Source organism: Hyaena hyaena, unplaced genomic scaffold (assembly GCF_003009895.1).
Source record: "Hyaena hyaena isolate Hyena2069 unplaced genomic scaffold, ASM300989v1 scaffold_1209, whole genome shotgun sequence".
Classification (NCBI taxonomy): domain Eukaryota; kingdom Metazoa; phylum Chordata; class Mammalia; order Carnivora; family Hyaenidae; genus Hyaena; species Hyaena hyaena.
Window position 1 is genome coordinate 72,516 of NW_024081844.1, and position 26,441 is coordinate 98,956.

The window sequence follows — 26,441 nt, forward strand, 5'->3', positions numbered from 1 at the left end:
GTGAGGGAGAGAGAGAATTCCAAGCAGGCTCCACACTGTCAGCCAAGAGCCCAATGTGGGGCTGCAACTCATGAACCATGAGATCATGACCTGAGCTGAACCTAACAGTTGGATGCTTAACTGACTGAGCCACCCAGGTGCCCCGGCCTCTTCGTTGTGTAAATATGATACCCATCAGAGAAGCCCAAGGATAAAGAAAGAGGAAAATGGAGGTATTAAAAAGTCCTTATTTTTTTCCTTAGGAGTCTATCTGGGTCCATCTGATCTCAGTCTGTCTTTGGACAAATTAGGATCTTTGATCACTAGTAATCTGGGACATGGAGGGCAAATTCTGGGACCCAGTCCCTGCTATGGAATCAGTGCAGGGTTCTCCCCTTTAACTCAACCACGAACATAGCAGAACAGTGACATAACTAGGAAATGTGCATGAGGAGAACCACTAAATCCACAGATAACTGGCATGCTGGAAAAACAGGACTCCTACCAGGATGCCGACTGGCCTTCTAAACAAAGAACTGGTCAAATACATAACCAGACTGTGTGGTGTAAGGAGGATGCTATTACTTTCCACACAGATGATCTTCACTGGGAAGTCTAGACCCAGACAGTAGGTTGGTAATGGGATGAGTAGGGGCTGCAAAGGGGGGGGGGGGGGGGTAGGTGAGGGAAAGACTACAGTCCTTTTAGCTACAAAGATCCTGTGACCTTTAGAGGTGGGGCCTCTAAGTTGAAGGCCAACTGCTCCATATTAAATCATAAATGTGTAATTTCCAGTGTAACATGGCAGCTCGCTGACAGCCTCTGGTAGGGCGTCTCTCGGTTGTCTACTCAAGTACACATGATGCCTATGAAAAAAGATGGGAACTCATAACATCAACCCAAAGGGAGAATTGGTAAGGGATTTCCATTATCAGTAAGTGACATGGAGTGAATTTACTCTCGCTCTGTCTCTGTCTCTCTCTCATTTTACGTCATGAAAACACGCATAGTTTTATTTCATGAAAAACTCAAGCTTCTCCTTAGAAAACAGAGGTCAGGGGAGAAAACCTTGGGAGAGATTTCCTTTCTGTCCGACCATCTGGCCCCTGACTCAGAGATTCAGGATTTAGATTGCTCAGAAATAGGGCTGGAGTCATTCCATTGGATGAGGTCTGCTCTTTGAATTTGTCTGAAACTCTTTCCTCTCCTTCTTCATTCTCCTAAATGTATTCGGAGACACACTCCTGGACAGCAAGTCAGCGGAAGAGGCAGAGGCATGGGCAGTAGCATCTTCTGGGAGGAACGGACCCACGTGCTCTAGGGAACAGTGCCTGCTGGGCCTTGTAGTTTTGTGTGCTTTTCAACTTTACAGGAGTGGGGGTGCAAGGAGATGCCAGTGCCCTGGACTTGAGGATCTCCAGCAGAAAGCCTGCTACCCGGGGACTGGACTCAGGCTGTGCACACCTCCCTGCTCTCAAGCTGTAGTTCTGAGGAGTGGGCCAAGAGCAAGCCACATTTCTGTGGATGAATACTGTGTAGAGGTCTTGCCTCACTTAGAAGTGAATAGGGAGAGAGGTGCCTGGGTGGCTTGGTCAGTTAAGTGTCTGACTCTTGATCTTGGCTCTGTCATGATCTCACAGTTCGTGAGACTGAGCCCCGTGTTGGGCTCTGTGGTGACAGTGTGGAGTTTGCTTGGGATTCTCTCTGCCCACCTCCCCTCAAAATAAATAAGTAAACAACCCAAAAGAGCAAGTAGGCACGGGCGCCTGGGTAGCTCAGTTGGTTAAGTGTCCAACTTCAGCTCAGGTCATGATCTCGGCCCTGTGTTGGGCTCTCTGCTGTCAGCACAGAGTCCTCTTAGGATCCTCTGTCCCTTTCTCTTTCTGCCCACTGCCGCCCCCCAACTTGTGCTCACTTAAGTGCTCTCTCTCTCTCAAAAATAAATAAACATTAAAGAAAAAGAGTGAATAGAGAGAAAGAAACAATCACATACTCAAAAATATTTCTATTTGAGACTAGTAGGAATTTTACATTTGTGTGATTATTGAGTAATGTCCGTCTCTCCCATGAGAATTGTAGAATATACAAGCTCAGAGCACTGACCACATCTATTTTAACACGGCACGCTACGTACCTAGTATCAAATGTGGCACACAGTAAATATTTCATACATTTTTGTGGATCAATCCATGAACTGCTAAAGAAACTTCAGAGCAATAATAGGAGAAGAGGATAAAAAAGCATAGGAACTTGTCTGAATTTTCTAACTCATGTTGTTGTCTCACATCCTTGATTCTACTGAACACAGGGTTGATATCAAACCAGTTAGCATGTAAGCTGTAGGGACTATGTCTCTTTTTTATAAACTTCACAAAGTCTTGTGTAGTCCCACTTAGCAAATAAAGAGAATAATTGAAAACTGAGACTATGTAAATGTCTCATGAGTAGGGACACTTGTAAGTCCTCATTTGTGAATTAAATGATTTTTTTTAATGTTTTATTTATTTCTAGGAGACAGAGAGAGAGAGAGACAGCGTGAGCAGGGGAGGGTCAGAGAGAGAGGGAGTCACAGACTGAAACAGGCTCCAGGCTCTGAGCTGGCAGTCAGCACAGAGCCCGACGTGGGGCTAGAACCCACGAACCGTGAGATCATGACCTAAGCGAAAGTCGGACGCTTAACCAACTAAGCCACCCAGGCGTCCCATGAATTAAGTGATTTTTGATGCAGCGAGAATGAAAAAAGAGCCTTAAGGTGGTATATGGAGATCCCTGCCTATATACATAGGAGAGACTTCCTCCTGGGGAGATCTGTGAAGCCCGAGAAATCCAGAAATCATGACCAATTTGGGTATAGTTTTAGACACCTTTGAGAGAAATGTCCCCATTTCTGATGCTGAGAAGTTGCAATGCTTGTCAGTTTAAATATTAACCCAGGGACACATGAAATCATGGCTCCTACCATTCTCACATAGAAAAACTAAAATATAGAACTTTAAAAAAGAAAAGAATATTGAAAAAGACATAAAAATGAGTTATCTGGGTTAGGTCGGTCACAGTACTCTCTGAAAAGGGGAAGGACTCCCACTCCTCCATCAACATTCTTTCTCAGCCTCTCATGAACATTTCTGAAAGGGGGCCGATCCTGTGTCTATGTTTAGCAAAACAATGCAGTGAAAGAGAGGATTGAAGAACTATTGTGTTATGTGCCATTGAGAACGTTTCAACATTTGCTCGTGTTCAAAACGTAACCAGCTTTGTGAATCTTTTGTCATAGTTTTCCTACTGTGACATTCGAGCAACAAGGAAACCCACCCTCGAATCAATTCCTGGCCTTTGTTTTAGTGGCAAAATGGATGAAAAGCTTATCCCACAGGAACAAGTAGAAGCAAGTGGCATGAGTTCATCAGTGTCATTTTCAGCAGTGGAAGGGGAACTACCTAAGGAATTTTTATGGTCCGTTTCCTCATGCACATTCTGATTCAATCACCAACTCTTAATTTTGGATCCTATCTTTCATCAAACCTCTGGAACACAAGGTACAAAGAAATGCACAGAGTTCCTTTTTGCTTTTACTTGTCACATCAAGATCCTTAGTGGAATCTCAGTGGAGACAGTCATTTAGCTGTTGCTGTCAATTCAGCTGTGAAGACCATTCTTTCAAGAAATAACCATTGCTTTAGGAAAAGGTAAGTAGGTGAAATGTCTTTTTTTATTTTTGAGAGAGAGAGAGTAGGAGCAGGGGAGAGGGGGAGAGAGAGAGAGAGAGAGAGAGAGAGAGAGAGTCTCAAGCAGGCTCCATGCCCAGTGAGAAGCCTGACCCAAGGCTTGATCTCATGACCTGAGCCAAAATCAAGAGTAAGATGCTTAACTGACTGAGCAACCCAGGTACCCTAGAATGTCTTCTTTTTAATATGATTTATTCAAACTGAAAGTTTCCCAATGAAGAGACTTATCTGTGTTACCATGTTCATCCCATTTCCTTATAAGGCTATACTGCACAGGTGAGATATTTAAATAAGAGTGCCATGGATACTAGGTAATGATAATAAAGATAATAAAAAGAATAGCTAACACGCTGTACTTAGTATGTACTAGATATTGGTCTAAATGCTTTAGAATATAGTTCACTCAGTTGGCACCACAACTCTATGAGTTAGACACTGTTAGTATCTCCGCATTTCACAGAGACGTCAGTTAACTGGACCAAGAAGAGCTGAGATTAGAAACTAAATAGTATGGCTCTAAATCCACACTCTTTCTTTAAGCTGATTTATTTTGTAAGAACATTTTGTAATTTGTGAGCTTGATATAGATACTAGTTACCACTATTTTTGTAACTGAGGGAAATAAATGTTCTCAGTACATTTTATTATTTTAATGATTATTTATTTTTGAAAGAGAGAGAGCGTGCGAGTGAGGGGCAGAGAGTGAGGGCACAGAAGATCTGAACTGGGCTCTGTGCTGACAGCAGAGAGCCCAATCTGGGGCTCAAACTCACAAACCACAAGATCAAGACCTGAGCCCAAGTCAGATGCTTAACTGAGTGAGCCACCCAGGCTTGATTATAAAGTTATTTTTAAAACAAAGGAAAGAAATAAGGACCCTATAATTCTAACAGCCTCAATCAAATATTCGACTCCATATGTGTTATTCATTCTCTGTAATAATAAAGTGCCTTTTACAATATGATGAGCTGGTGGTTTTAAAAAATACCTCATATTTGACATTATAACCACTCATCATGATAAATGATGAAGGATAATTACTTAATAAAGATGATGGGTAATCAACTAGAACCCTCCCCTCCCCAAATATTTTTATAAATGGAAGAATAAACAAACACATCTCTACTTCCCCAAAGCATAAAATTACATTTCTTGATGACATGGTTTCATCTCAACTGGAGTGTCTTTTTTAGCCCTCCTTTCTGAGGACAGTTTCTCAGTGTTTTTCTCTCTCAAATGTCTGACTCTACTTTTACTCCTGCTGGCCTTTAAATGACTGCCTCTCAATTCCCCTAGGCAGTGTGCATCCAAATGCTGCTTGAGGGAGACAAAGATCCTAAAAGTTTGCCAGAGGCAGTTGAATTTTACATCAAATGGAGAAGGTGGGTTCAGGTAAGTCTAGGAAGTATGCCCTAGATAGAAACTAAATGTGGAGAGGGAAGATTTTAGATTCCTTACCTACCAAAGAACCTAACAACGGGCAAATCAAATTCTGAAGGGCTTCCAAATAGCAGCTCCTGAGTTCTGTCCTTTCTGATAACATTTGTAAGTTTCTAAAAACAAAGCTGGTGGTTTGATTTCACTCCATTCCCACCACTGACCAGCATCAAGCCCTGTTGGTAACAGATAACTGATCTGGTGCTGTCGCCCTCTGCTTGATGCATTTCCTAATCACTCTTAACATGTTCTAATGCAATCATTTCACTTGTTTCCAAAGCACCATTTTTTAAATTGAGGTATAATTGACATAGAGCATTAGTTTTTTAAAAAAAATTTTAAATATTTTTATTTGTTTCTGAGAGAGAGAGAGAGAGACAGACAGACAGACAGACAGAGAGCCAGCAGGGGAGGGGCAGAGAGAGAGAGAGGGAGACAAAGAATTCAAAGCAGGCTCCAGGCTCTGAGCTGTCAGCACAGAGCCTGATGTGGGGCTCAAACTTGTGAAAAGTGAGATCATGACGTAAGCTGAAGTCAGATGCTTACCTGACTGAGCCACCCAGACTCCCTGAACATTAGTTTCAAGTGTGCTGTATAATGATTCGATATTTGCATATATTGCAAATTTTATTTTTCACCTAGAAGGCTTTGAAACCACACTTTATCGATTGTTGGACTTCATTTCCAATATTCAGACAGTATTTTTGTATCTCACTATGCCTAATTTTGTGATGTGTGTGGAATCTTCATAGTAAAAATATTCACATAACATTTTAAGCAAAATCTAAAGCATACTTGTTTTCTTAAATTTTTAAAACTGAGGGTGGTCCTGCTCCCTGGAGCATTTTGCAATGTTCAGAGACATTTTTGATTGTCACCAGTGGGACAGGGGTCTGGTGTCATCTGACACCTGGTGTATAGAGGTCAGGGATGCTACTGAACAGCCTGGAAAGCACAGGACAGTCCCCTGCCTCTATGCAGAAAAGAGTGATCTGGCCCAACATGTCAGTAGTGCTGAGGTTGAGAAACTCTGCTTTACAGCAGAGAAGTTCACTGATGTGCCACGAATTTTCACAGGCTCATCTGTAAAGTGTTAAGAAAATAGTAATCTACTTGTTCCTTTCATTAGAGTCCAGCCTTTAAACACTGGTACTGGGAGGGCCCTCAGGGAGGAATCACTAGAGTCTCATGTGACTAAGAAAAGTTCCTCTTGATGATGAGAGTGCCCTCTAGAGTCTGGAGCAGGAGTCTTGCTCTGGACTGTAACGTTCTGGCTCACGGAGGACGGCACTCAGGGGAGTGGATTTGTTCCCTGCACTGAGCACAGCAACCACAGGCAGCCTCGTCACCACCTCTGCCTACCTAAGCAGAGGTCAGGCTCTGCCTTTCGGTCATTCAGAGATCCGAGCCTCAGTATCCCTCTTTCCCCTGCATCTCTGCTCTTGGGAAGGAAGTACCAAACAGGTCAGTCTTGAAGTCGGATGGCTTGGTGCTCACGGAGCCTAGAAACTGAGGTTACATTTTCCCCCCTGAGATCCATCCTGGCTTTCTCCTCCTAACCTATATCCCAGAGCTTCAACACTGGTTTCTCCTGCTGAGTTCCAGAAATATCTACATCTGCTTATAGGCCCATGCCCTGCCTTGCATTTGGCCTTTTTCTTTTAAGGTCTAGAACTAAAGTTGGGTGTCTGGGCACTACAGGTAATTTATTTTTTTTTAAAGAAAAATTGGAACCTCAGCTTCCTCAGTTGGCACATGGAGCTGGCCTAGTTCATGGGGCACCTAGGTTCCTGAGACAGTTGCTGTCCTGCTATGAAGTCACTGCCCACTCTAGACAATTGTCTTTGTAGGATGGCCTTTTATTTATTTATTTATTTATTTATTTATTTATTTATCGTCAAGTAGGCTAACATACGGGGTATGCGGTGTGCTCTTGGTTTTGGAGGAAGATTCCAGTATTTCATCGCTTACATATGACACCCAGTGCTCATCCCAACAAGTGCCCTCCTCAATGTGCATCACCCATTTCCCCTCTCCTCCCCCATCCACCCTCAGACTTTAAAATCACATATCTGCCACCACAAACTCCCTATTTCCTTTTTCTACATGATTTTTCCCTATAGCACTTATCTCCTAATGAACACTACAATTTACTTATTTATTTTATTTAACGCTTGGTTCCCCTCCTGGAATATAAACTCAATGAGGGTAAATAAATCTCTATTTGATTCACTAATGTGTCCTCAACACCTTAATCAGTGCTTCCCATATGGGAGATGCCAACAAATTATTTGTTGAAGGTTGAATGAATATGATCAGTCCTCCAGTTTATAATTTAATTATAAATACTGAATGTACATAGAAATAGACTCACTGAATCCAGTGAAGTCTCTTTTCAGATAAAGTACATTTAAACGACTTTCAAAATGGAGAAGGATTTTCTAGTTGTCAAAAAGGCTGACATTAAGCTTGTCTCAGGGTATCAATTCTTATGACCATAAAACACTGTGACCTTTGAAACTGCATTTAAAATATTCATGCTCCATTTAGATCATAGTTAATTTATGGCAATTAATTAGTGTTACATGAATTAACTGTTTACCAGGGTACTTTCTATTCTGTCCGGTGCTACTGCATCCACACACCTGACCTAAATGGCATAAGACTTACTTGGTATTTAATTAAATTTTTATTAGAAGTAATAATGAAGCAACTATGGGATCCCAAATGGAGAGACCACAATAAATAGCTTCTGGGTGACAGGCTATTTTAGTTGCTAATAGACAGTCTAATCTTGACATATTTAGATGAGTTATTTTTCTTTATCCCCAAAGACATTAGTTATTCAAGAAGAGATAGTTAATTCAGTTTTTCTTCCACATGGCAAACAACCCCAAAATGCTCACCAAATTCTAATGCTTTTTATTCATTACTTTCCAATATTAAATAAAAAGTTATTATTTAATAATTGATATTTACAAGAATATGTTTACTCAAGTATATTTGTAAATGAAAAGAATTTAACTAAACTTATCTTCATGAATTTTTGGGAAAATGTGACTTCCTTATTTTGTCTTTGCTCCTGAAAAAAGAACATAGTGAAGTTTACGTCTTTTGAGAATGTAAATCTGTGTGTTGTTGCTGTTGAATTTAATGCAAAACCAAAGAGATGCTATAAGAAAGAAAAGGGCTGGAGAGGAAAATGATGAGGCAAGGGAGAAGTCCAAGTGTACATTACTAATTTGGTTACATCTGTTCTTATAAAATGCTGGTGAAATTTGTTAGTTTAGCCAACTCTCTTCCTCCTTCCCACATCATGTAAACACAACTTGAGAAATTAAACAGCCGTTTAGAAATGGGCAGACCACTTAGGAGGGTACATCCCTACATCCAGGAGGCAGGGAATCCTTCTAATAATGATAACTTTCAGAAAACCAATTTACTGTTGTATCTGTGAATCAGAAGAATCCCATCTTCTCTGTCAAGGCCAACATGCCTAGCCTTTGTCTACAGGTAGAGATGGCTTCATTTGAAGGTTTTCCCTTTAACTTCACTGTTCTTGCCATTTTCTTATTGAAAATTTAAATTTGGATGTGTGGGGTGGAGTGAGGGGATGCTGTCCAAGTCCACGCCACCCAGACAAGGGAAGACTGAGAGCCAAGGCGCCACACTCAGCTCTGCTTCCTACACTGAGAACCACAGTAAAGGACTTGGCCATCCTTCTGGACAGCCTTTATTTTGCCTCTCTTCCTCCTTGCCCCTTAAAAAAATAATATTTAACTCTTTTTTCTATCTTTAAAGTTATACATATTCATGATTAAAATGAGAAATTACAGCATATAAAGCAAAAGATAAAAATTATGCAACCATTCTCCTACAACTCAGAAGGGACAACGGGCAACTTTTAGTGTATTTCCCTTCAATCTTGTTTCCTCTGGGACACACACACACAAATAAACACATACACATACACACCTATGATACTGTAACCTTATTTCGAAATATAGATTCATAGTGTCTTAACTTTTTCATGTCACATTATATCATGAATATTTTCCCTTTCATTAAAAATTCTTAAAAATAATATTTTCCGGGGCACCTGGGTGGCTCAGTTGGTTAAGTGTCTGACTTTGGCTTAGGTCATGATCTCACGGTGTGTGGGTTTGAGCCCTGCGCTGGGCTCTGTGCTGACAGCTAGCTCAGAGCCTGGAGCCTGTTTCAGATTCTGTGTCTCCCTCTCTCTGACCCTCCCCTGCTCACGCTGTCTCTCTCTCTCTCTCAGAAATAAATACAACATTAAAAAAATTAAAAAATATTTTCTGAGGTTGCAACTTACGGTGGTAGCATTATTTTGAAAAAAATTATATCTTAAGAGATTTCTAATTTAGGTTATAAAAAATAATTTTAGTCCCTAAAAATCAATCTACATCAGTGATCATTTCCATAGGATAAATTATTTGAAGTAGAATTTTGGATTACAAAGAACCTAAAGTCTTTTTAAGACTATTGAAATATACCAGCAAACTGTTACACAGAAAGGGTACACTTCTTAAGATAAATAGACCCCTCCCCCAGCCTCCAACTCTCCTACATGAAGTTAGGACAGACTGCTCTCACTTTCTCCTAGAAACTGCCTAACTTAACTTATGTACTTTAATTTCCTGGAACTAAGCTGAAGAGTGGTAATAAAGTTAATTAAACAGGAGGCAAATGAATATTTAAGAACCAGCATTTATGAAAGCAATTTTACGCAAATCTGTGTTTTAATACAGTTAATCTTTGTTCTTTACTTATCCCCCCAAAATTATTGAAAACCTACTATGTGCCAGGCATTTTGCAATATGCTGTTGATAAAAAGTGAAAAGATACAGTCCCTGATCTACGAAGGATCACAAATTAATAGGAGTAACAGACTTCTGAAATTAGAGTGAAAAGGTAAGTGCCTATAAAAGATGTAGCTGTAAGTCTCAGTGGGGGCCTGGGAGGGGAGGTAGCGAGCTGTCTGGGTTGGTAAAGAGGTAATGTATAAGCAGCATTTCGGAGGACGAGCAGGATTGTCAGGTGTAAGGGCAAGAGAATGGCAACGGGGCACTCTAGGCGGAAGGAGCCGCCCATGGACAGGAACCAGGGCAAAGCATCACGCTGTTAAAAACTCTAGGAATGCTTTGAAAGAATTTAAGCAGGGAAATGACCTGATCATATTCTTGCTCCGGAAACATCTGCAAAACGGTTGATGGATGATATTTTTGCAGGGCGGGGGTGCACAGAGCCACGTTGCAAGACAAGATGGAGGGAGACCACTTACAGGGCAAGAAATTTCAATGGCTTAAACCCGTGGTTCCCAAACATCAGAGTGTATCAGAATCACCTGTATGACCTGTCATGAAACAGAGCTCATCAGGCTCCATTCCCAGACTTTCTGATTCCGTAGGTATGGAATGGAGCCCAAGAATGTACATTTCTAACAAGTTCTCAGATGGATTAACGTGACTTCTAGGTTTTTGATTTAAGCAACTGGGTAGATCCTGGTGCAATGAAACAAAAGACGGAAAGAATGAAGCAAGTGCTTCCACAGCCAGCAATCTCTCTTCTTGTTCCATGCTGATCTTCTAATTCTCCGAGGTTTGCAGGCTACCTGCTGGCTGTCTCTCCACACAAGCATCCCTTTCCTGTGAGCAGCATCTCTGTCAGATTATGATAGACCCCAATGGACTAAGGTGTCATTGATTATGGAAATGAGAATTTGATGTTCCTCTAGGGTGAGACATTTCTATTTAATCGTCCTCCTGAAACCACACCTCAGCTCAATGCACTGACTCCAGTAGCAATTTCAGGTACCATCACAGGCAATCAGCAGGGTTCATTCCTGCATGGTGGGGGCTTTTTGATATCCTTCCGTGAACAAATTCTTGCCCTGACAATGCATACAGGAAGGTCTATATAAATGACAGATGCCACTTATGATTTTTGTTCTCTGGACTCTGCCCCAGCTGGGGTGGATCCCAAATAGGTATGACTTATCTTTGCCAAGGAAAAACAATAGTGCCTTTTAAAGATATCTATGCTTAATTATAGTCTAATAACCTTCTGCCTTGAATAGCTGGCTCTCATTATATGATCAGGCAGTGAACATAAAATCTTCTCCGAATCAAATTATGTGAATGTGTGTATATACATACACAGGCACACTTACACTCCTTAGGAAAAGTTACTTCATTCCATTTTATTTATTTTAATTTTTTAACGTTTATTTTTCAGAGAGAGAGAGAGAGAGAGACAGAATCTGAAGCAAGCTCCAGGCTCTGAGCTGTCAGCACAGAGCCTGACACAGGCCTTGAACTCAGGAGCTGTGAGATCGTGACCTGAGCCGAAGTTGGACACTTAACCCACTAAGCCACCCAGGCACCTCTACTTCATCCCATTTTATATCAGATTCTTCACCTGTACAGCTAGGATTATAAATTACCTTATTGGATGTTGGGTGGCTTAAATGAAATAAATGTTTATAAAGCATCTACTCCACTGTCCTGCATAATAAATATTCTCTTCTCTCCTTTTGTTTTCTCCTTGATGACTTGTTAGCTTGCCACTCTGGTGGGAAGTGACCAAACTCCAAACATCTTTGAAAGGCACCACTGTTTGGAATGGGTGAACTCACAGACAGGGGTGACATTGTATTGATTAGGGATTACCCAATGAGCCGACTGCAGACTGCCACAGGTCATTATGCAAATACCATCAGTAGATGCTGAAGACTATTTTAATGTTAAGGGTTGCTTCTTTTAAATGAGATTTTCTTAGGCTTCCTGCTCTACTACTTCCCTCATTCCTACTCTGATCATAGAAGTTATTGCATACTTGATTTAATGTGGTCATTTGCTTATGGCCTGAGGAAATTCGACCCTTTTTTCTACAGCAGGGAAAAAACAGGATTAAGGAAAACAGAGAGTTGAGAGCACGCCATATTCTGGACTTCACTTTCTCAGGTGTCAATTCTGTGAGTTCTCACTGGTATCACAGCTTGTTTCAATACCAGCCATATTCACACTTGGGGAGTTTTATCCTGGCTCCCATGAAGATCTGGTCAGTAGATATTTGTAAGATCTCATCTAAAACTGTAATGGCTACTTATTGAGTATTTACTGCATGGGAACTCTGCAAAATCTATTTCCTACCTATATCCATATACACACTCATTCCCATATTTATAGTCATTATCCACATCACCTCAGGCATTTTTTTTTAATTTTTTTTTTAATGTTTTATTTATTTCTAGGAGAGAGAGAGAAACAGCGTGAGCAGGGGAGGGTCAGAGAGAGAGGGAGTCACAGACTGAAACAGGCTCCAGGCTCTGAGCTGGCAGTCAGCACAGAGCCCGACGCGGGGCTCGAACCCACGAACTGTGAGATCATGACCTAAGCAAAAGTCGGACGCTTAACCGACTAAGCCACCCAGGCACCCCTCACCTCAGGCATTTTTATAAAAGTCTTAGAAGGAGAAATATAGAATGTGCCTTAATTATTTCTTATCATGAATATTAATAAAACTATTTGTTTTCCAACCTTGGAAAGGCAGAATCTGATAGATTCTGTCTTCCAACCTTGTTTTCCAGACTCTGATGGATTAGATTTCCCATACTTTGTAGAGTTCCCCACATAACAAAATTATACTGGATGGGAAATCTTTTTCAGGAAATTGGATTATTTCTAAATTCATTTTATTGCTGCCCCTGCTGTGCCCCCACACACTCCCCTGACTCAGTTAAAGGGTATATGACAATATCTGGTGACTATTAAAATATATGTCCAGAGGGAATCTCAGACAAATATTGTGTAGGGGGAAAAAAAAATCCAAGTTGAAATCATTTGTAAGACAATTTAATAAGTACTGCTTCACTTTAATGATGAACAATTTGACGTGGCACTATGATCAGGGTCGGTTTCTGTACTTCCTGGAAAATCCCAAAAGAAACTCTTGCTTTTAAAGCTGATGCTTCCATTGCTTAGTTTATTTTATCAAGTATGTTCATCTGTGGTAAGTTTAGTAAGTTTCACCTGTAGGCGAGGGCTCAGGTCAGCATGCTCTTTACTCACCTATGAATCTTATGATCCTTCGGAGTAAAGGGTTCAGGTAACAGCATTCTCCAGTCAGGATTGTTTTCTCCTGGGCAATTAGAGATTCTCTGGTTGACTTTATGAAATACATGGATATCTCACCAATAAAAATCTGGAGAAAGAATGTTTAAGAAATGTCAAGTTGGAGAGCTGGCTGATAAAAGAGACCAGTTGCTTTAAAACACAAAAACTTCTGAAGCTCCAAATGTTAAAAGATGTTAGGCTGCAAGGATGGAGAGTTAAATCGTAATTTGTATTTAATTCTTCAAAAGAATGAGAGATGGAAATACTTGTAATTTCAGCTAGGTTTCAGGCTGTATTATTAAACTTTAAGGTCATAAAAACATAAATTGAAATGATAAATTGCAATAGAAACTATGGTAAGGCTCACTCACACTGGGACTGAGTTTTTTCATGTTTATTTATTTATTTTCAGAGAGAGAGAGAGAGAGAGAGAGAGAGAGCAAACAAACAAGCAGGGGAGGGGCAGAGAGAGGGAGAGAGAGAATCCCAGGCAGGTTCCTCACTGTCATCTCACAAACTATGAGACCATGACCTGAGCTGAAATCAAGCACCTGACGCTCAATCGACTGAACCACCCAGGTGCCTCTGGGATTGATTTTTTTAAATGAATATGTGAGTTGCAATGACAAGAAATGACTAGAACAGCCCTATGTCCCCAAAAAGACATTATAAGCACACATAACAGTAAATTATTACTTTGTTATATGGCAACATATTATTCACCTGATAAATCTTTATTTGAACATATTGGACTGAGCTGTAGTTCTCTCACTATGAACTAGTTGACAGTCTCTTCTTTATAATTGGTACTTCTCTCTCTTGTTATCTTCAACTAATACATATATATTACTATATAAATCACAATGTCTTTGTGTAGACTGTAAACTCTCTGAGGAAAGGGACCACAGCTTATGTTTCTTGATTATACTTATAGTATTCAGCACAGTGTATTCCTATTTAAAATAAGGAACGGAGTGGGTGGTGACTGGGTGGCTCAGTTGGTTAAGTGTCTGACTCTTGATTTCAGCTCAGGTCATGATCTCATGGTTGTGAGACTGAGCCCTCCATCAGGTTCTGTGCTGGGTGTGGAGCCTGCTTGGGGCTCTCTCTCCCTCTCCTTCTGTCCCTCTCCAACTCATGTTTGCTCTTTCTCTCTCTTTCTCAAAAAAAAAAAACAAAAAACCAAACCCCACAAAAAACAAAAAAGGAACTAGCATGAGGCAAGTTGTCACCAACTCTGCCACAAGTGAAGACTGAGAACAATCAATGAAGAATAAAAAGTTACTAATTACTATCATCTATTGAAAACTATGTGTCAGGCACTTCACCATCATATTTTTCATGCTCATAAGATCCCTAGTTTAAGTATTATTACCCTTACTTTACCGGGGAAGATAGAACGTTCAGGACCCTTCAGAGCATACAATTGGCATGTGGGGTACTGGGATTGGTATCCAGGATAACTAAGTTCCAAAGTCCACACTTTCAACCACATCACACACCATTTTTATTTTCCTAATTCCAATTGCAACATTTCCTCATAAGAATGTGATCCTATAGATGTTTTTCTTTGCTATGTACATGCTTATGGTGTCAGATAAACTTAATCAAGATGTTAAGAATTCCCATTCCTTATGTTCCTCTGGTCATTATGGAATAGATGATAAAGATGACAATATCTTTATGAATGGCACAGGGATGTGGAAATTAAACTATAGAACTGTAAAAGTGGAATTATTTACAGATATTTTCCTTTTTTTAATTTTTATGAGCAAAGACACTGAAAGTCTCAGGGCTTGGCCACACATAGTGTTGGAGGCAGCACTAAAATGGCCTTTACACATGATTCCGTGCTCAAGTGTTGTCCTGATTATACAAATGTAATGCCTGAGGCACAGAGGGAGTAAATACTTGTCTAAGGTCAGAGCCAGTAGGTCACAAACCCTACTTCTGAAGCCTGGAAGACGTGGCTCCAGGGTCTTCATCTGAACCACTCTCCACTTTTACTAAGTAGTCACTCAATACAAATAGTTGTTGAATCTGTGTTTAGTATTGAGAACATAGGAAACAAAACAAGTGCAATATGTGTTAAATACCGAAAAACTCAGATGCTATTAAAGTACGAGACAGAATGGTGTTGTGGATATAGCACTAGAGGCAAGCCAGGAGGGTGGGAAATTGGCAGGAGTAGACAGTACTTGGGGTCAGCCAGGCACACCGCGGCATGCATCGCTGTGGCAGGTGCTGTCGGAGCGTGGTTGTTCAGAGTTAAAAATATTTTGCACCTCTTGTCCCTTCGAATTAACAATGAGGTGATGTTCTGCCACATACAAATATTTGGATAGCTTCAAGAACTCAGCCCTCCTTTTCTAGTAAGACCTATCTCTGCTAAAATAAGGTGCCAAAGGGTTTTGTTTGTCCTTACTGTACGTGATGGCACCATATTGGTTTTTTCTTTTTTATCTTCGTGAACAGATGGGGATAGATTCATGCATGCTTGGATACACGAAACAGTATTTCCTTGAGGGAGTTTTCTCTGATTCCACAGACTAGCTCAGGCATTCTTGTACATGAATTCCTTACCTTGCATTTCTCTTTTCTATTTCTTATCAGAAACAGTTACATATTATTGTTGTTCTTTGTTATGGGATGTCCTGACCTATTCTTGGTTATTATCACCTCCCCACGCCACTACTAGGCTTAGCCAAGTGTAAGGTACATAGTAGTTATTCAGTGCTGAATGAAGCATATCAGATTTATGAAGGTCTTTTGGGATACAGGTTTAATGAGGTAGAGTATAAAGAACAGAAAATGATTTCTATTATTTATCCTTGCAGACCCAGTGAAAATGTCACTACCCTCCCCAAAGCCTTTACCAGATCCCCCTGGAAAAAGAGAGACCCTGTCTCATCATTGCCCCCACAACACGTTATATAGATCTCTATGCTGACATCTACCCAATTAACTGCAACCATTGTTTATGTGTCCCTCTTCATTTGGCTGTGATATCATTATGGGAAGGACTTTTGCCATTCCTTGTATGGTGCTTAGAACAAGGTCAGGTATATATAGTAGGCTCAATTAATATTTGTTGAATAAATAAAAGATTGAATCTTTAGAGGACCTACTTATAGATAGAATCTGACCTCTGACCTTAATTTCTCTGAAGATGAAGACTGTAGGAAACTGACAATATGGACTGGGAAACACACGATTCTTGGTGTATTGCTTAGAGAATAAATAAAACCGTGGACTAAGAAATACAAAGTGAATTATGTCTTCTAAACTAAGTTCATCATATCCTCATTTTGCATTCAACAGTTTTGGAGAGGGAGCACCGCTCTGCCAGGAATTGTTTTAGCATTGGAGGCATAGCTGTGAACAGATGTCTAGAGAGAGAGAGACAGAGAGAGACAGAGAGAGAGAGTCTGTGTGTGTAGGGAGGGCACAAAAACTGAATAAATACATCATGTAATGTCATTAAAGGACATGTGATTACAAAGTAAATGAGGGAAATGGGGTGGGGGTGATAAACACATGAGGATAAATATGAAAAGAAATGAGCATGGCTTGCCTAAGCCATTTCAGAAGCCCCAAACATTCTTACTCTATAGGAAAGAGATGTGTACATTCTATAAATTCTCCACTTAGTGAAGCTTTCTGCTACTCACACAACAGGGAAAAGAAAAGCAAAAAAAAAAAAAAGTGTGAAAATATCTACACACAACCTATTCTTGTTAAAAAATACCCACGTGCATACCCATATACCCACACAAAAATCTCAACAAAAGCACTCCAACTCATGCCAGACCAAACAGAACTTATCATGCAAAAGGGTATGGGGCTCAAATAAATCCATAACTAAATCCTAAGACTCTCATGTCAAAGGTAATAATCAGTACAAGGTTTGCTATTACTGGCCAACAATATTCAAATTCCAACTGAGGTATGAAGCATAAAAGAAAAAAAGTCAGAGCAAGGATATCTACTAGCTTATATATCTAGTTGTCCACATAATGCTTGGAATATATTAAGTGATAATACATGTTCACATAAGGAAGAAAGGAAGACAGTGAGGGTGGAAGGGGGTCATTTTGTAACTAAAATAGGAAGATATTTCTCGTTGTTAGTTAAGACTGTGATGGACAGAAAGGTTGCTGAAGAAACAATCCAGTTCTCAGCCTCCAGTGAGTGGAAGCCTGCATTTTACTGACCACACGTTGGGTGCTATTCATCCATTAATTGGGTCGTGTAGTCTCATATAGGGCCTGATTATGCTTGGAGAGAGGGAGAGAGCGAGAGGGAGAAAGAATTCTGCTTGATAAGGGAAGGAGTCTCTCTTCTTTCCTGCCAGGTCTCCCGCCCACAGTGAGTGCCATTTTGTACACTCTGGCAGATTTAGGACTCTGGTTTTGGCAATGGCTGGGTTCCCCCATCTGTGTCTTTGCCACAGACACTCTGCCTCTATCTACCCCTCTGTTCAGAGAGTAAATGGGACATGTGGGACTCACCATGTGTTTGTCCCTGGCTGCCCTATTACGGTCTTTCTGATTGTTGGCTAACAAACATTGTATCAATCACAGTAAATGAGAACACCCTCTGGTGAGAAATGACCAAGGCCAAACTCTAGATCTGGCAAGGAATGAGCTGCACATGAATTCCATTGGTGCATTTCTTATCCCCCAGCTCCGCAGGCTACAATCCCACATGACATAAGACATTTAGATAATAGTAAATACACTTTAAGTAATGAGGGTAACTGTTCTAACTTGATAAAGTTGTATTTCAGATATAAAAACCCAAATAGCAAAGAAATAAACAAATAATCCTGAAATGTGGTGCATCAGTTGGGTGTATTATCTTTTAGACTTCGTTTGTTCACAGTGTTTCACAGGAGATCTAGTAAGTGATAAATAAGGAATATAAATGCAAAATATCTGGGGACAGTTTTATAAAATATAAAAAGCTTGCAGAAAAAAGTCACTGGAAGATGTATTACAATCTCATATTGCAAGGGGGCTTAACTGCATGTTATAGGTGGTTGTCACTAAAAAGGGAATCCAGAATTCCTGGAATATATGTTTTGGGTTCACACATATGTTAGTTGTAGCTCTGGTACTTGGCAAGATCAAAGCCATTGGTGTTTCCTGAATGTGGGCTGTAGAGTTGAAATCCCAGCTCTCTCCATTCTTGATGTGTGATTTGGGGCAGATAATTGAACCTTTATGAGCCCCAGTTTTTCTTTTTTCTTTATTCATGATTTTGAATATGAGGGTAATAGCTATATCAGAAAATAGTTGTGAGTATTAAAAAAATGTATGTCAAAGCATCTATAGGTATTCAAAGAATGTTTGTTGTCTTTACTTCCTGATCTATCTAAGGCAAGAATGTTGAGATTGATTAAAAAAATAATCGTTGTCTCTTGGGGCGTCTGGGTGGCTCAGTTGCTTAAGTGTCCAACTTTGGCTCCAGTCATGATCTCATAGTTTGTGAGCTTAAGCCCTGTGCCTGGCTCTGTGTTGACAGCTTGGAGCCTGGAGCCTGCTTCGGATTCTGTGTCTTCCTCTCTCTCTCTGGCTCATCCCTGCTTGCACTCTCTCTCTCTCTCAAAAATAAATCAACATTAACAAAAATTTAAAAAGTTATTGTCTCTAGTCCTGGAGTAAGGCAACATGGTATGACTCTAGCTCTGCTCTGCCCCTGACCCGGTATTTGATCTTGAACCAATCGCTTGACCTCTCTGGGCCTCAGTTTCTCATCTGTTGGACAAGAAGACCTTTTTCAGCTCCAACATCTTTGCCTTTATGATAGGAACTGACAAGAGAGGGCTCATCTAGGAGAACTGAAATCATATAATTGGGCTTCAATCTCAATTCAACTGGTTAAACTCTCCACTTCTAAAATCCTATGGGACTCTGCTCTCACCAAGTAATCTACCCTTAAGCAAAATGGATGCAACCTACTCTAGAGTCATCATGTTGCCCAAGATCTCTGTCACCTGGGTTCCTGAAGGACAGTAGAAGCTGGTGGCCCCCTCTCTGGGATTTCTGTATCGGACAGACACTCTGACGAAGAAGAGGGTTCTTTGCACACTTCCCAATATTAGGGTCTAAATAGCTTCAAGACTTTCACTCTCAGGGATTTTTAAGATGCTTCCAACATTCTCCGGAGGGCGTCTATAGTCATGAGAATTTCCAAGAAAGGCAGACATGCTTTCACAGTAGACTGTTTAGTGACCCAGGAAATTTAAAATGCACAGATTGTACTGCCCGTCCTGACTGCCAATGCCTTTACATTCTGCTCTAATCCTCCTCAACAAGGGCCATCGACAACCCAGATCTGCGTAGGCGTCCTGGTCCTTTCAGTTGCTGAGTTCTGGTTGGTTCAAGAGCTCTAGCTTTCTGCTTTCTTACATCCAAGTGTAAGTAAGAAATTCAGCTCTAGACACTTCTTATGCCTTTTAATGATCACGGCTTCAATAGAATTAAGGTCACTTGCATAATAGCATTTTGAAAATTGTTCATCAACTGGGATAATAAGTGTTTGTGGATTGGAGCCTCCCTACTGGTCTTAATCCAGGGGACACACCTACCCAGCTACCCATTCACAAGGCAGGCTTCTGTTGACACTTGTTATAAAATACCATGTTATATGACATATGTTATAGCATACCGCAGTGGTATGCTATCTTTCTAAAGCACAGTAGTCTCTTATGCCTTTTTTCCTGGACAGTAGAAACAAGAGAAATTGGAATTTATACTGGGTTAGGTAAAATACTGCTCTCAATAAAGTAAAATGCATTGTGATAACTAACTACATTGACCAGCATGTATTTTTAGGCAAATAGCCTTTTCAAGAAGCAAATTATCAAAGCTCCTCAACACAATCATCACCAGTCGTTGGAAGGGGCATCTCAAAGATAGTAAGCAAGTCACTCGATGGATGATATCAGGGGAAGAAACAATCTGTTAAAGAATTTAGAGCACTCACGTGCAGCATATACAGAAGATGGGGAAATGAATTTCTTTTCCTTCGAAAAAATCCACAACAATTAATCGAAAAAATCCACAGCTATAAACCATTCCCGGAAGAAAATGTAATTGTAAAGACTAAGTACATTAGTTTCAGTGATAATAAAATGAAGTACTCGTGATAAAAAAACAAACAAAAAGGAAGTCACGTTATAATATACAAAAAGGAAAAAGACATGAATTATAAAGTGTTAAAAGGGGCTTCAACAGAGGAGATTGTTCCGTCTGGAAGAGGCAGATTATGAGGCACTGCAAGGTCCCACAATGTCTCTTTTGCTTCAGCAGCTGCGTCCCATGCCAGCCAGCCAACAGACTTGCCTTTAGTGAGAGCCCACTCTGTTCCACACTGTGCTTTGGGCTTTTATATTCACTCCAAGAGCTTAGAGTCCGGAAACCTCCCAAATGAAGATTCACAATTCCCTCCAAATTGTGCCTTTCTTTCAAGTTGTGTTTGCCTCTTCTTTTCCTAGGAAATTCTAGATGAGTCTTATATATGTGTGCGTGCACACTTGCATGCAAACGGCGAGCTGTTTCCATTCTCTTGGGCTAGGCGTCAAGTGTTCTGTTGCTTCAATACTAAATACTCCCCTGTCACTTTGTTGGGAGGCCAAGGAAAGGGTTTAATAGCCATTTTCTCATGCCTTGTGGTACTGCGGCTGAGGTAAAATAAAAGAAAATCAGATTCTCCACTGAGTTAAATCCTCTTATCCAAACAGGCTCTCTGCCCTTGACTCTGAGAGTACACATTTATTTAGGAGGCCGGAGGCAGTAGTCACCCAGGGTTGCCACACCAGTTAGAATGCACCGTGCAGATCTCTTGGAAGTGTGGGCTACACTTTGGGCTAACCAGTTCTGGACATAATAAATCGCCCAAGCTCTAACCTTTCCTGAAGATCTGAGCCAACAGCGGCCTGTCCCTGTACAGTTTATCCCATGCGGCCTCCCTTCAATATGATGCTGATCTCTTCTGACAGCAGAGCACAAAAGGAGAAATAGGAAATGACAGGTCAAACACTCGGCAGAGTCTTTTCCCTTGTGCCTTTCTTGTGTGCCCCTGTGGTCGTGAGCGGTGTTGTTAATGCCCAACCACACAGACACACAGCAGTGTAAGGTGCTAGGTTTTTCTAAGGCGAATGTGCCTCAGAATGCACAGAAAACCAAGGACAAGTCCAGGTTGAGCTACTTTTTTGAAAATTGCCACACAAGCCACCCCAGGCGGGGGGACTTGCCGTCTGTCTACTCTAGTGAAAACAGGAAATGGATTTAAGGAGGAATAAACAACAACAAACTCTACACAATTCTGTGAAACACCTGACCGGGCACAGAGTATAAAACCAAACTCCAGAAAGAAAGTTGACACTTGGGGATTGGGAATCTGACATGTGGAGCTTTCCAATCAGAATGCTTGTTTTGTTTGTTTGTTTGTTTCCAGCTTTCATGGAATATTAGATCTAGAAAGACTTTGGAGATCATTAGCCTATTCCCTCCTTTTATTTACAGGTGAGAAATTCAACTCATAGAGGGAACATGATGTATCAGAGGTCACACAATTTTTTAAAATGTTTTATTTATTTCTGTGTGTGTGTGTGTGTGTGTGTGTGAGAGAGAGAGAGAGAGAGAGAGAGAGAGAGCGAGAGAGCAGGGGAGGGTCAGAGAGAGAAGGGGACACAGAATCTGAAATAGTCTCCAGGCTCTGAGCTAGCTGTCAGCACAGAGCCCAATGCGGGCCTCGAACCCACGAACCGTGAGATCATGACCTGAACCGAAGTCGGACGCTTATGACTGAGCCACCCAGGTGCCCCCAGAGGTCACACAATTATTGGAGGCAAAGCCATGACTGGGATCCTGGACTCTCCTGACATACGAAACCCAAGAAAGGAGGACTCGGCAGTGTGAAGGGAATGAAGGATGCACACTCAGAAGCAGGGCTTTGCTGAGTTAAGACACTTAGGATCTTGATCCCAGTGGCTCAAAAATGGTTGCTTTTAGACAAGCCATACCTCCCTAGAATGGGATAGAAGAAATGAACACAGTTCCTTCCTTCCAGAAAATGTTCCTGAATGCCAAAAGAGCTCTGCTTTCTAAGGATGGAAACCTTAGAAGACCTTGTTTTCAGGTCTTGGGGGAAGACCCAGCGCTGTCAGCAGGGCTCCCGGGCCACATGGCTCTCTGCCATTAACCCGTGAGCTGTAATCAGCTTTGGCTCCTAGCAGTGCACCTCACTTGGGAGGAAAATAAAAGTGGAACCGAATGGGTGGCTATCTGTCAGGTCACATACAGAGCTAGCTGGAACTTCGGCAAATTAGCTTGGCTAAGTCTCAAGGTTCTCAACTCAAAGGTAAAGGGAATTTGTTTTTTTTTTATTTTTTTTTATTTTTTTATTTTTATTTATTTCTAGGAGAGAGAGAGAGAGAGAGATAGCGTGAAGAGGGGAGGGTCAGAGAGAGAGGGAGTCACAGACTGAAACAGGCTCCAGGCTCTGAGCTGGCAGTCAGCACAGAGCCCGACGCGGGGCTCGAACCCACTACCGCGAGATCATGACCTAAGCGAAAGTCGGACGCTTAACCGACTAAGCCACTCAGGCGCCCCATAGGTAAAGGGAATTTGAACCACATCCTTTCTCTGTGTTCTTTGGGATGTCTCTTTTCTATGTCACTGGGGTGCTGTGAGGATAATTAGGCAAGGACTACAGAATATAATAAATTAAAAGATGTCATTCTTATAATCATCATTTATGGAATATTCCTCAGCTTGTATCTTAGGGAGCCGCTGGCATTATTAGTCACATTTTTCACCCAGAGAAGCAAAGAAATGGAAAGTGTTCCATACTTGAGAGCTAGAGTAGAGCTGTAGGTTAGGTTCTTAGTCCTTAGCTCACTGTTTATTTACCATACCCCTTGACCTTGTCTTTTGGGGAAAAGGAATCAATGGAAGAGATAAGATCAAACGTTGCAGCCTGGAGAACAGTTTCTGCTGAAAACCTTAAAATCAAAGAGGTATCAGTTTTGCCCAGAGAGAAGAGAAAATTCTTCACAAAGTTCTATTTTCCTATTTTTGTTTTTTTTGGCCATGTGTGTTTTTGTTCGTTGGAATTGCCATTTTCAAGTCTTATTAAAGATTGGCCATTTCATAATTTTTGCCAGAAGAACGGGAGTATATATAATGTTTTAAAAATGTATCTTTTGACTTGAAAATTATATACATTCATGTAGAATTTGGAAAGGAATATATAAAAGTATAAACAACAAGAAAAAAAATAACCATACCATTAGCACTCATAGATAATAGCTGTAAAGTTTTAGTTGAGTTTATTTAGTTGTTTGTTTCTTGCTAGTCTTTTTATATGTAAACTGGTGATTATACTTGCAACGTTTACACAAAGTATCTTCTTGGGGTCATTAAATACTCAGACCCACAGATAACCACATGCTCCATATGGCACTGGTCTACTTAGAAGGAACCATAGCTTGCCAGCAGGGAAGCATCATGTGCCCCTTTCCAGCACGTGTCCTCACAGTGGTCCAGCAGAGCAGTATAGCTCAGGTGCAAGAGACCATAGACATATCAGAGGATGCAGGAGCTGCCATGGCTTAAAAGCCTCCTGCCCTGTAGGAGTCAACATATGGTGCAGCGACTCCACAGACACAGCCTCCAAGGTCCCAGAGTCATTGTACTTAGAAATCATAGCACGGCACCCCCCCCCCCCCCAGTAATTCTAGTTCTCTGAGCCCAGATGCAATTCACCAATCAGGGGTTCATTTGGCCCAGCAACACAGTTGATACATCCCCCCTCTTTCCTTTTACTAGGGAAATAGACCCAGAAAATTAAGATAAGGTCAGATTCTCTTGCAAAAGGGAGAAAGATTTTATACGCAATACTACATACAATTTTTTAGACCTTAAAAAATTTTAACATTAAATCAAAAGCATGTTTCATTGCTATTAAACGTGTTTCAAAAACATGACTGCCTCATAATATATTTATACAATCCCCTAGTACTGTGTATTTAGCTAGTTCCAAGTTTTTCACTGAAACTATTGCCAAGATGAACATCCCCAAAACACAAATCCTTGTGTTTATATGAAACTGACTATTTCCTTAACATAAACTCAGGGAATGGAATTAATGGCTGAGTCTGAAACTTATCAACTTTTAATACATCTTTGACAAACTGCTCTTTAAAAAGAAAATAGCAGTTTACCCTTAGACTAGAACTGTATGAAAGTATCTATACCTTCAGCAACATGGCTATCTTTCTTTAAAACATTTGACAATTTTGTAGGGGGCAATGCTGTACTTGTAAAAACTACTTTTCTTTGGATAATTGATCAATTTAGAAATGTTTACATGCACACAGTCAATTTCTTGTTTTGTTAATTGTCTATTCTTGTCCTCTCCTGTTTTTATTTTGGGAAGCTCATTTTTTTTTGAGTATTAAAGATATTTACATTTGAGTCTTATATGCTATAAAGGTTTTGCAGTCTTTACTTTTTCTTTTGTTAGAAATGCTTATTTTTAGGTAGAAATATCTATCAATCATTTTCTATATGCTTGCATCAATATTTGAAAGTGAGATTGTTTTTGCTATTGAGGGTGCTTTTGTGGGTGTGCATGCAGACTTTCTGAGTGTTTAAAATCCATATTGTCTTGCTTTGTAATGTGTACTAAAAAGCTTTCCATTTATTTTTAGGGCTTGGAACATTTTATAGAATTATGGCTTTTCCATTCCTTGGAAGTTTGAAGGAATTTATACTACAGCTATGTGTCCTCAGTACATTTTGTGAGATAAATTTTAGACATGTTTAAAAAGTTTATTCTATCTTTATTCACTATTCAACTTTTCTACATCTTTTTAGGGCATTGTTAGTATATTATATTTTCATAAAATATTACCAATTTTATTGAGGTGCAAACACTGGCACAGAATTGTAAATACAATTTAAATAACTATACCATATAGACTTTTAAAGGTTTATGTATTTTTGCTTATATATATGCTTTAACTTTTTATTTTTTTTAACTTCTGCCTTTCTTATATTAGACTATGTAAGGGGTTGCACATTCTACTTTTCCAAGAATTAGCTCCTGATTTTATTTATTTTTCTATTGTTTTCTGATTCCCTAATTTTTGTGTGTCCATAATGTTTAATAATCTGTCTCCCTTGCTTTACTTAGGTTTTTTTTTTAATGACAAAAACTATAATTCCAAGAAGTCATTACAGGAGAGCCTAGGCAATGATCTATCCTGGGACTAGGGAGAAGAGAGGAAAATATGTGAGTAAGTCAATGGATCACTTAGAGTCATGTCTGAATACGTAAGAAAATGATATGCTTCTAAGAGAAAGCAACCAGGATGTGATTCTAGATGAAGCCTGCAGTTCCAGGGCTTCTAAGTGGGATCTCATTCTTTTTATGTAGAGGAAGGTGCTCTGTGATCCTGAAGAGGATGAAGAACAGTTTTCAGCCAGGCCCTTTGCTTCCCTACTTCTAAACACTTAGTACATGCTGAGTACTGTGCCGAGTCATTTGTACGAACCATCTTATTCAAGTCTCATGACAACTCTATGAAATAGGAGTCATATCATCCCTATGTTTTATGGTGCGGGTGGGGTGGGGTGGCCAATAGAGTGACTCGCCCAAAGTCACATAGACAAGATGTGAGTCTAGGTGTGTCATACTGCAGAGCTTATGGTTTTAACCACTCTGAGATGCCACAGTTTTATCACTGCTGACCTTAATTGCTACAGCACAGTCTTAGCATTTAAAAGAGGGCTCGCTCAGAGGATCAATGATCAAAATGAACTTAAAGTACTATGACTCATTATGCCTATAGTGTTTCTCCTCGAAATCCTATCCATTTCTCATCTTAAAGCAAGCAAAAACAATTGCATAGAAAACAGTACTTGAACTGAACGTCTGAGCAGTCAGTATATTTCTCAGCTTGCCAGCCAATATTTTTATTATCAAGAGATAGGGAAAGGGAGAGAGTTGGGGGAGGCAGCTATTAGAAGAGAAAGGTGGCAGATGATAACTGAGATTACATCCAAATAATCTGACCTTGTAGCATGTTCAGACCCAGAAACATTTATGTTAAAACATTCATAGTCATTTTAAAAATTGAAATTAAAAT

The 26,441-nt window shown here is 40.3% G+C and overlaps 1 protein-coding gene across 1 annotated transcript in view; it reads right to left on the minus strand.

The window, feature by feature from the left end:
• PLPPR1 (phospholipid phosphatase related 1) overlaps positions 1 to 26,441 on the minus strand; it is a 116,116-nt gene that overhangs the window by 17,401 nt on the left and 72,274 nt on the right. Inside the window, exon 3 of the mRNA XM_039222887.1 lies at positions 13,235 to 13,367. Within this exon, the coding sequence (XP_039078818.1) occupies positions 13,235 to 13,367 (133 nt within the window). The remainder of the gene's footprint in view (positions 1 to 13,234; positions 13,368 to 26,441) is intronic.